The 11,639-nt window shown below is 43.4% G+C and overlaps 1 protein-coding gene across 4 annotated transcripts in view; it reads left to right on the forward strand.

Moving 5' to 3' along the window:
• The window catches only part of FLI1 (Fli-1 proto-oncogene, ETS transcription factor), a 71,133-nt gene extending 59,494 nt beyond the window's left edge, over nt 1-11,639 (forward strand). For all 4 annotated transcript variants that reach the window (XM_065652083.1, XM_065652084.1, XM_065652086.1 and 1 more), the window contains 3 exons: nt 7,112-7,174; nt 8,079-8,126; nt 9,072-11,639. In XM_065652083.1, coding sequence (XP_065508155.1) covers nt 7,112-7,174; nt 8,079-8,126; nt 9,072-9,601 — 641 coding nt within the window. In that variant the 3' untranslated portion in view covers nt 9,602-11,639. The remainder of the gene's footprint in view (nt 1-7,111; nt 7,175-8,078; nt 8,127-9,071) is intronic.

Here is an 11,639-nt window from a genome sequence, read left to right on the forward strand (position 1 = left end):
ACTGTGGAGGGGCAAAGAGCCCACAGGCAGCACGATTACCACAGGAAAAAGTCTCAAATTCCTGCACGAAATTCTTCCCTTGAAAAGGTCTAAAAGGTTGTCATGTGAAAAATATTGACTGGTTTCGGCAAACCCTTCTTTCGAGTGAGTCAGTAAGGCCCCTTGTTCATAGCAAAGGTTATAAACCCCCCCAGTCTCCGGCAGGTCAGAGAAAAAGCAGTCGCAGCTTTATGCCCTCTTAAGCGTCTGGACACGCTAAAACATTTGCCGATGATATTTGTGTGCCTGGTGATGAAATATCCCATTTTTAGCTCCATGGCGGAAAAAAAGGGAAGGCTTTTTGGTGCTTCTCTTATTGCGACTGTGTGGCCAAACCAGGAATTTATGATTTCAGGAGAGACAGTAGCAAGCGCTCTTGGATCTTTTTCCTCCTTTTTTTTTTTTTTTTAATTGTTTTCCTTTGAAATTCCAGAGTTAGTGTTTTGTCTGCTTTCTCCCTGACCCTCTTCGGAGGCAGGCGTGTGTTTTTTCACCAGAAAAAACTGGAAACAAAGAATCGTTGTCTTGAAGCTGTAGCAGGCAGGAAACCCAACTCACAAGGGATCACCCCGAGCCAGCGCTGTCCCAGAGCAGACTCCAGTTCTCTGAATTCAACCTGACAGCTTGTCTGGAGCACTTTCTAAGTAACCATTATCCTTCCTTTTCTCCCAGCAAAAAGAGCTATTATTTTTTTGCCTAGGGTGCACTGCGAGCAATGTTATTGCACATGTGTGGGGGTTACACGTTTGCCGGGGCGCAGTCCCTCCTGCGAAAAACTCTTGGAAGTGCTTTGGCTGTTTCCTGAGACGAGAGCAAATTTCTGTTTCTGATAACGAGTTAAATGGGCAAATGCTGTAAAAATGCTGGCTGCAATGTCTGCGCATGTGTGTCTTCCCTTCCCTTTTCTCTCCTGTGTGTATTGCTGCGTCTAGCTTTTTTTTTCTCCATGAATATGCGTTTCTTCTTCTTCTGCTTCTGCATTTGTGTGTTCTCCAACGAATGCAAACTGCAAGTTTGGTTTTACTTCCCTGTGTGCTGGGGGGTAAAATATGCACAGTGCTGTTTGCATATTTGTGCGCAGTCGTATGTGTGTTTTGGACGAACGTGTAGGAAGGGTGCTTACAAATGCACTTTTCAGAATGTGCAATTGTGCGTCTGTGTTTTCGCTGTTCACGTCCCCAGCCCCGCGTAGCTCAGGAACGCGTAGGTCGGCTAGAAAGCGGCTGCTTTTCCAAGCCAGCCCTGGGAAGGGATTCTCAGGCTACATACTTGTGTCTTCACGCGCTGTGCATTGGGGCTTCTGCCGCTGCTATTAAAAAAACAAAAAGCAACAACAGCAACAAAAAAATTCTCATTGCTTCCTCCTTTTCTTCATAATGTGTCTTTGTAAGTGTTGCGCAGGGTAACTCAGACGTGCATCAGGAAGTTCCACCGCTTGCACGGCTCGGGGATGTTTTTCCAGCCAGACTCGCTCGACTGGGGGCTGCCGCCGATAGCTCAAAGCAAACAGGGAGTTTAATCCCAGTTTTGAATGCCAGAGGCCTCCTCTGCTCCACGCTCTGGAGCTTCTTCATGTCACCCTGCAACAAGCAGGTTCAGCCACGGTACTTTAATCCAACACTGGGTCTAGAAAAGGAGTTATATTGGAAAAGTTTGATCGCTTTGATCTGTATTTTCGTAAGGATAGTGATACATAATCGGGCTCTCAGCTGCTTTCAGAGATTCCCCAGGTTAAACCCGTTCTTCACGTCCGTGCTCTGCAACAGATTCCTTATGTAAACCCAGCAGTCAGCTCCTTCTCGCTGGCTTTGTGTTCAATTCAGGTCAAAACTCAATGCTGTTCCAAGCCTGGATTTTCCTCTCTGTGTCATTTCCCCATCTGTAATAGCAATGCAGAGATGTTTGATAATATTTTTTTTATAATTGTGAAATAATCAAATATTCTGATAATGTAGAATACAAGTTATTTTGAAATTATTCTCCGCTCAGCTAGTTGCCTCCTATTAGTGGAAAGACTTAGAATTACTAAATTCCACATATGCTGCCTGTGCTGGTGATTCTTTAGCATAAGGACCAAGACATCATGGTCTTGAAGGAGAAACAAATTAGTTTGGTGCTTGAAGGCGCTGGAAAGTCTCATGTAATCATGAGAACAGTCACAGCAACACTGGTTGTGAATGACATACAGCACGACATGGCATACATGCTAAACAATTGTTTTAATTAGCAGAAATAGTAAATTGAAAAGTATTTAATTTCAAAACAGAAGATGCTGTGGGTGAGATTTCGAGGCCTCGGTGTACATTTATGATATCTAGAGCCTTCACGGCTTTGTGCAGAGAAATGCTGTGTCTAAGCAAATCTCCTGCTGCTGAGGTTGGGAGGCTTTGCGCCGTATGTATTGAGCATTTAGTTTGTACACTTGGAGCCAGCGTGGGCCTGGGAAGGACCATGCAGACTCCACAACCTTTATGTTTGCTGCCATCGCTTAAAACAATGTGTCTAATGTTTCTAGGAGGAGCTGAAGGTGTTTTTGGCTTCCTTGCCCCTCCAGAAACCCACAGTCTGGGTTTCTTCTCTCCAACTGGCTTTGAACACAACCCCACCTCTTCAACGCGATCTCCCGGAGGTTGAACTACAGGAGCGCGAGGGCTGGGAGCAGCTTGGCAGGCCCTGCTCACATGTTTGGTTTGCAGCGGCGGTGTTTTTTGTTCCCATGCGCCTCCGTTGGGGCTTTTCCAAGACACCAGAGCGGTGCCAGCGCTCGCCACCACACGCAACCTCATTTCGGGAGGAAAAGCGGTGAGGTCCTGTGCCCGCCTTTCTATAAAGTAGTTGCCGCAAAATAGACCCCAAGTGACCACTTAGATTAATCACGAGTCTGGATCCCCTAGGACACCCGGTTCTGCTTTCCCCATTTAGTGAAACTAATTTAAATTCCAGCCACCAAGCCAGGATCTGTTCTTCCTACTGAAGCAGGAGGACGGGTTGCAAAAGCCAGACTGTGTTCTGCATGGAGAACCCCGCGGATCCCATAGCCCGCTTCAAAATTGCAGCCTTCTCCTTCCCCCGATGTGCTTCATTTAAGTCCGTAAGGCCAAGTGCTGTCTGGAAGGATAGTTCCTGTGCTGCCTAAGCAAATAAGACAGGGTATTCTGGAGCAATTCCTTCTGTATTTTAGGTCTGGGGGGTTTTCTGTCATGTGAACTGGCATCATTCAATGTTTTTTTGTAAAGCACCACAAGATGCTGTAGTAAGGGATCCAATAGACGATGGCAAAATGACTGAATGACTGCAGCCCATTGTTCACTTGAACCCACCCCCGTCCTTCTCCTTGCCCTCCCAAGCTTTCAGATTTATAAAACAGGATTTAAAAAAAAAAAAAAAACAACAACTTTTAAAAGCTTATCAGAGAGGGTTTGCTCTCTAATACATCATATCTTAAACACAGGCTCCCTAATGGCTTGTTCGTTGGGCTGCATTCGAGCTGAAAGGACTGTGAGGCAGCTGGGACGCTCTTCGGCGGGGATTTTAAGCTCGGTTTCCTAGGGAAATGGGTCTGTGTGTGTCTGTCCATCTGCCCCCAGCCATATTTGAGCCTATCGGTCTGTTTAGACTAAATATGATCCGGAGGTATGGGGAACAGGAGTGAAGTAACACCCAAGCTGTGAGATGAGGAGGGGGTGTTTGTAAAGGGGAGGTGGTTTTAAGCCTTTTTTCAGCCTTCCGCAGGCTGGTTCACCACTGTATTATTTCTGATTTACACCTAATTCCAGAGGAATTAATAGATTTCGAAAGGGGACTTGCACAGCAGAGGATGAGAACTTCCAAATGGCACAGAGGGTGGTGAGGTAGGAGCCAAGGGAGATTTGGGGTGAGAAAGTATAGACCAAGGTTAGAGAGGGTCCAGAGACCAATTCTACACGGTCTTTTCCACCCAGGCTGATTTCTGGGAAAGCCACTTCATCTGGAAAAGGCAGCTAAAGCCTGAGGAAAGTGCGTTTATGCAGATAAATAAATAAAATTATATTTAACCTTCCTCTAGGCGCGCCGTGAGTGCAAATGTTTGCAAAGCTGTGAGATCCTTAGTTGAAAGGTGCTATGAAAGTGCAAAGCATTATTAATATCCTTTACCTTCCTCATAATAGAGTACGCATTCATTCTGGGGAATTTCTGGACATAAACCAGACAGCTGCAGAATGACATTTCTTGAAAGCATCTATGATTTATTTTCTGCTCTTTAATTCCATTTTGTATTGAACACACATTTGTCATAGGACTGTTGCTCCTTTTAAGTCTAAACCAGACTTGGGGACCTGCTCCTTAGCTGGTATAAATTTGCCCCTCAATTTGCTGCAGCTATTTGCTGATTTACACCAGGAGGGGACCTCTGTCCAAGTCTTTTAATTGAATTTCCATCGCGCGGTGAGTTTTGGTGTAAAATCCAAGCGGTTTAAATGGCAGATAAGACTCTCCCTGTAACCAACCGTCTGTCTGGGGTTCTGCGGGATGTCTCCGAGCCGCTGGGCGTCAGGTCCTGGGAACGATATTGTTTTTGCAGAAACTCGAGTCTCTGGATAGGTTCCCTGGCTCTGCCTTTTCCATTTGGTTTTAAACACGTTCAGCTTTAGAGTCTGGGCCTGGAAGGCAGGAGCGCTGCTGTGGTTCTTTCACGTTGCATGGATTTTCGTGAAAACTAAACAAAAATAGCTTAGTGGATTTGGATTTTCTTTTTTTTTTTTTTTTTTTTTTTTTGAGAAGGAGAGCCAGAGCTGGAAACTTGCACTAGCTGAGTGAATATGTTATTTCAATAGCAATGCCTGTATAGCTAATTATGATATATAAACCTTCTTACCATTGCAAAATTATACTCAAAGTCTCATCCTAACAACACAAGTGTGGCTGTCCATATACGTGGCCACACTTCATAATCCAGACTATATAGGGGAAACTGAGGCAAAGGGACTCATCTGAGGTTGCTAAACCTGCGTTAAACCTGGGCTCTGAGTCACAAGCTGAACTTTTATATCCTAAAACGTACACTACAAGAAAACCCATTCAGAGAGGTTTTGAACGATAATTTTGACCAGGTTTAGCCCAACTTAGCTGGAGAACCAGGCCTTGATCCTGGAAAACCCAAGCAGCCGTAGCAATACACATCTGATTGTAGTAGCATCACTTTTTGGTTAAAAACCCCTCAGTATATGCATTTTACACTCTTTCTGGGACACTGCGAGCCAAGCAGGCTCTTCCTCTGTGACCAAGTTCCCCCATCTGGAGGAGGAGGAGGAGGACCGTCCATCCAGATGGTGGCCCACTTGTTTACTCAAAACATGCAGATGTATCTGAAACAACCAACCCATCTGTACTGGTTTATTCACAGTTATCTGACCCAAAAGAATCAGAGAAAACTGCAAATTTTCAATGAGTCCTGCTACTTTTTGGAAAGGATTTTTTTCTCCTATTTGAAAATAATTTTTCTTTTGGTCAATTAATTGCTACCTTGCTTTTTAACAGGATCACCATGGAAGTGACATTTCCATTAAAATTACCTAATGGCAAAACTGTTTCCGATTGAGCTCACCAAAACGTCCATTAGCATCTTGATCAGTGGAAATTTCTGAAGTTTTGCTTCTCTCAATGCAGAACTCTTTTTTTTTTCTTTTCCCCAAATATTTCCCCAAACATTGCTCTAATAGCTCTAGCTGTGATACTTCTGAAGGAGATCCCAGGGGAGAAATGAAAGTCGGTGACTGGCTGCAGAGAGGACATGGGAAAAGCCAGCGGGTATTTCAGATCTTGTCTCTGCTCAGATGAAGTTTGGATTTGCGCGATGCATTTCCAGCAAGGAAAATGCCGCCGATGCAAAGAGCAGATTATTTAAAATGATGAAAACTGCTGAGGGCTGAGCTTGGGGATAAAGTTTCCCTGTGAGACGGTTTCCAGCCCAGCCATGGGAAGGGGGACAGGGCTCTATTTTGGGGACGGTGTGGCCAGGGATGCCACCTCCTGTTTTCAGAGATGCCCCATCGCACTCTTCGTGCCCCATCGCACTCTTCGTACCCGCCTGAAACCGTAGCGACTGGTTTTTCAGTCTGATCTATTTGCAGTTGGGTTTGCGGTCTCTAGTAGAAAAGGAGAAAGAACACGAATAACTAAAATAAAAGCAAGCGGATTACATGAGCTCCATTTTCCCCCGTTCCCCTCTCTTCCCTCCTCCTCTCCCTCTCTTCCCCTCCCCTTTCCTCTCCCATCCCTTCTCTGTTTTCCTTTTCATGCCAATAACTCCAAGGCTGTAATTTCAAAGCTGCAGCGGCTTTCCCAGCGCCGGGAGGAATGTGCAAGTGCCCGGGATGTTTCCACAGGAGAGGAATTTTGAATTTCACTGGAGAGGATGCTTTTTCCCCTTCTTCTCCCCTGTTTAAAATCACCTCTTTATTGTGCGTGTCAAGTCACTGGCCTCTCTGGGTTTAAAAGTTGCCATTTATTTTCCATGAAATAACAAAACAATTATTTCATCCTCCTTTTCTGCTCGTGGTCTTCTGTCATGTTTGGGGATCTCTTTTTGGATGGGATAAGTTGAACTCAAAGCACCATTGAGTGCCACTTAATGATCAGAAGGCATCAGGCTCAAGTGCTGCCCAAAAAGCGGGTCCCAACACTGTATTTATAGCGTTTGTGAGAGGCCCAAGGGAGTGTAGGACATATGGGAGAGGAAAAATAGACATATACATAATATCGTGCTAGTCAGGATCAAGATACAAAGCCAGATTCTGTTCAAAACATGGATGTAACTAGAATGGAAGTTACCACAAAAGACAGAAAATTGATAAAATACCTGCATAAGATTTTTTCTTACGTCCTCTGCATATTTTCATTTTACAGTGAAATTTTTAATTTCTAGCGAAATCTCTTAATTTTATAGTGCCGTTGCAAAACCATCAGCTCTTAGGATTAGAAAACTTTTCCCATCCCTGTTATTCAGGTTCAGTGTATCTTGTACTTGTCTTGTTTTCTGTTCATTGTTCCTCTTCTGTTCTAGTACATTAAAGACCTTTTCCTGTTATTACAGGCCCTCCTGTTGCAGGGACGCAAAATGTGAATAAGACAACTGAACAGCAACGGCCCCAGCCAGGTAACTCTTGCTTTTGTCCCTGCTGCATTAGCTAAATAATGAGATTTGCACTAGATTGGGTGACTTGAACGTGTCGACTGTGGGCACAGGACAAACAGGCAGTGGTGTTTCCTGCTGCTTTCCCAGGGGGCCTTTGAAAAGCTAAATGCCACCTTCTCTGCTTTGCACAGCTGCTTTCTAGCCCTTTTTTAAAAAAAAATTTAAGGGGTTAGTTCTTTTGGCATTGATTCAATCCACGAGCAAATGCTAGAGATCCAAATCACCAAAACCAGCGAGAGGCAAAGGAGAAGTGTAGAGATTAGGGCTGAGGAGGCCCCACAAAAAGGGAAGGAATTCATTCCTAATAAATGCATTGCGGGGTTTTCAAGAAATGCTCAGCCTCATTGGAGCCAGGGACAAAACTCCTGTTACTCCCATTTTTCTAACGCTTCGGGAATCGAGAGCTGGGCGAACATTCGCTTTACCTCAGAGGGACACAAGCTGGACTAACAAGTGAATTTGAAAATCTCATCTGCTGTCCAGCTCCTTTTTATTAGGAGAAATAAATGTGCTTCTGATTTGTTACTGCTCTACTATCCCACGCTTCTTTTTTTTCTTCACGTTTCATGTTTTCTAGTTGACACATAAGTGTAGGGTATGTCCAAAAAGATTACGATCTTTGAAAGCAGGCGAATCTGAAACCAATGGCCGAACCACTGTGCCAGTTTGGATTCCATAAATAATTGGTGGTTGTTTGCTAAAAAAGAAAGAAGGAACACATCGAGTCTGTTCCAGGCCCTGGGAGAAGCAGCAGTATGAGTAAAGAAAGAAAGTGAAAATTTGAACTGGTTTCTAGAAATAATGAACTGTTGTTTCTTTTTGATGAAACATTTTGAAATAGCTTTTGTTGGGTGTTTTTTTGTAGATCCCTATCAAATCCTGGGGCCCACTAGTAGCCGTCTTGCCAATCCAGGTGAGTTCATCTTTAAATTTCACATATCAAAAGGGTTCGCTTTCCTTCTGATCTACTTTTCCTTCTGATCCACCACTCCAGTCTGTGCTGGATGAGTAGCTGTTGGAGCTGTGCTCTCAAAATCCTTACAGAAAAGTGAGGAAAATGGTGCAACATCATCTTTGTCAGGACAAAATCACCATCCTGAATGTTCTTACCCCAAACCAGTGCTCCCTAAGAAGAGTTTTATAGGCGACTTAAACACTGGTCTCTCAGATTTGCAGTGGAGGTCAGTTTTTCACTGTCTGCTGTGGACTAGCACAATGGAAGGCACAAAACATCTCCGAAAGTCACAGTGCAGTGACTGTCCCTAGCAGGTCATCTGCAGAAAACAATCCCTGACTTTGGGAAATAACACCAGGAGCAAATCTTGCTTGAGCTAAACCAACTTGTATATCAATACATTGAATTCTTAGAAGGAAACGTTCTCGTAAGGATCTTTATTATTAATATAAGCATACTGAATAGGAGTCATCTAGGCTGGGGAAGAAATAATCTCCTGTAACTCAGATCACCAGCTGGAAAGAAAACTGTAGGTATCCAAAGCAATATTCATGGTAAACAGTAAATAACTGAGAGCTGAAATATACCGTATTAACTAGTCAGTGAAAAATTCTGGAGAACAGTATGCTCAGGAAAAAGCCTGTTTATGAATAGCCTGAAGATTTTAAGGCCAAAGGCAACCATTATGAAACCTAATCTGACCTCCAGCTCATGAACAGAACAAAGGGCTGACTAACTTGTTTGCTGGGAACAGTTTATCCATCCCTACGCAAGAATTTTTAAGGCTCAAAGGAGCAGTTCCCAGTAAAGATCGAGATAGTCCTTCTGTTTCCTGCCTTTGTCTTTGCTTTCTAGCAGGAAACACAAAGTCATTTCCTTTCCTCTCTGGCTTGCTCCTGGCAGGGAGCGGGCAGATCCAACTGTGGCAATTCCTCCTCGAGCTGCTCTCGGACAGTTCCAACGCCAGCTGCATCACGTGGGAAGGGACCAACGGCGAGTTCAAGATGACGGACCCCGACGAAGTGGCGCGGCGCTGGGGAGAACGCAAGAGCAAGCCCAACATGAATTACGACAAGCTGAGCCGAGCCCTCCGATACTACTACGACAAGAACATTATGACCAAGGTGCACGGCAAAAGGTATGCCTACAAATTTGACTTTCACGGCATCGCCCAGGCCCTCCAGCCTCATCCCACTGAGTCGTCGATGTACAAGTACCCGTCAGACCTCTCCTACATGCCGTCTTATCATGCCCACCAGCAGAAGGTGAACTTTGTGCCCCCCCACCCTTCTTCCATGCCGGTCACATCATCCAGTTTCTTTGGAGCCGCCTCCCCTTATTGGACCTCCCCTGCAGGAAGCATTTATCCCAACCCCAACGTCCCCCGCCACCCCAACGCCCACGTATCGCCACACTTGGGCAGCTATTACTAGATGCTTTTCTCTTCAAGTGGCCTTGATCAGTCTGGTTGGACTTTTGCTTTACTTCTGGGATCTTCATGGGGTTTTTTGGGGTACCCTTAATGGATAATTGTGGCCTTTTTGGGGAAGAATTAAAACTGGATATTGGTTATTCCTGGATCAAACCTTTTACTTTTGTAACTTTGCCTCTTGTGTCTTGAACTGAGAGATGGATGCTTCTTTGGGCCAGTACTCTGCGTTTTCTTTGGTTTTTAAGGCTTATGTCCTCTGTAGGGATTGACTATGAAGATCGTTCACCATTACTTGATGAGAGAAATTTTTAAGGCTTCAAAGGCAAGACATAGATCCAACTGTGGGTCGTAGGAAAAGATGAAAACATGGTTCTTTTTCTCGCTGTGGAGGGGGTAGGCAATTTGACCAGTAAGTGGAGGACTGCAGGGGACCGCAACTGGAATCTTAGCTTTAAGGCAGATGAGGATTTTCACCCAACTGGATATTAAATATATATATATATTCATATATATATATACATGTATATTTTAAGAAGTAAAGGGCATTGAAGGAACTTTTCTAGAGTGTACAGCTTCATTAGACTGTGTATTAACTCCAGAAATATCAGAAGCCAGAACAAAAAGTAACCTTATGTCAAGCACAGACATTCCTTGAGAGCAAAAGTGAAGTAAAATAAATGACAGCAGGTCCCTGAGCTCTGCCAGAGTCTGAGGGATCGCTAAATGCTACCGATTCGCGAACGCTGTGCGTTTGTCAGACCGTCATCCAAAGGGTCAACAAATCAGAAGGCAATTTACTGTATAAATTATGCAGAGTTATTTTTCCCTATATCTCACAGTTTTAGAATAAAGATTAAATGAAACGAGTTGACCTCGGTCACAAATGCAGGTTTGTTTTTTTACTATCAGCTCAGTTGTTTGTGGGTTGTTTTTGTTTGTTTTTCTGTTTTTTTTTTTTTAATGTAATTTGTACATCTTTTCAATCTGTACATTTGGGCTGCAGCTTTGTACTTTTTGCTAAAAAAAAAGAAAAAAAAAAGACATGAGTAATGTATCTGTTGGAGAAAGCCTCGGTCCTGCAATTGGATCCATAATTGACCCTCGAATTAGCCAGAAACCTTCCAGATTTCCCTGCGTTTGTCTAGAGAAGATTTTTTTCTTGTATTAGCCTGTCATAGTTGTCTACAAGTTCACTCCACTTCGCTAACATGTTTGCATTGAAGCTGATTGAAAACACGCACCAGCATTTTAAAGCAACTCTTACAATATTTTGTGATGGTTTTTCACCAAAATCTTGAACTTTGGAAAGATCTTAACCACTTCATAGAGAAAATTATCAAACGCTTCTCATAATGTCTTTTTGAAAACATCTGCTGGGGGTTTTCATTTATATGTTAAACATGCAAAAATTCTCAGCCATCTCTAATTTTGCACATGTTAATGTGATGATCCACAAATGGCGGTTTGGTGCCGTAAACAGAAGGGTAAAACCACAAACATTTGTGTTTTAGAGCAGATGTCTGGGGAAGGGGGGGGAGATTTACATGTATAACCTATTAGCTAACTTGTATTAAGTGGCAAACAATTAACAGGATCACAAATATCTTGTCTAGACATAACCTCTGGGACTCCGTGTGGGTGCAAGATTCGGTCCATGTGCATCCGATTGCAGGATGGGAGCCCGAAACCAGAACATTATTAGTCTGCTCGTAACTTTAAACAGAAGCACTGATGCCATTATTTAACAAAATGGAAAAAAATAAGATCGAGCTAATCAGTTTAGGTCTTAGTGCTTTTGGGGTGTTTCTAAGTAACATTACTGCAATAATCGCAAGATTTAAATATCCAGAAATTACCCATGGAAATGGGGCTTTTGCTACTATATATATGCAATGTACTTGTTTGGATATTAAAATATATATAATTTTGCAAGTAATCTTGGTGTTTTTTAAAAAAATGTATTAAGTGTTACAATGAAACTGTTGTATGAAGAGAATGATGTAAAAAAATGTGACAAAATAAATGGTGGTTTTCTTCTT

Source organism: Caloenas nicobarica, chromosome 26, assembly GCF_036013445.1.
Source record: "Caloenas nicobarica isolate bCalNic1 chromosome 26, bCalNic1.hap1, whole genome shotgun sequence".
Classification (NCBI taxonomy): Eukaryota; Metazoa; Chordata; class Aves; order Columbiformes; family Columbidae; genus Caloenas; species Caloenas nicobarica.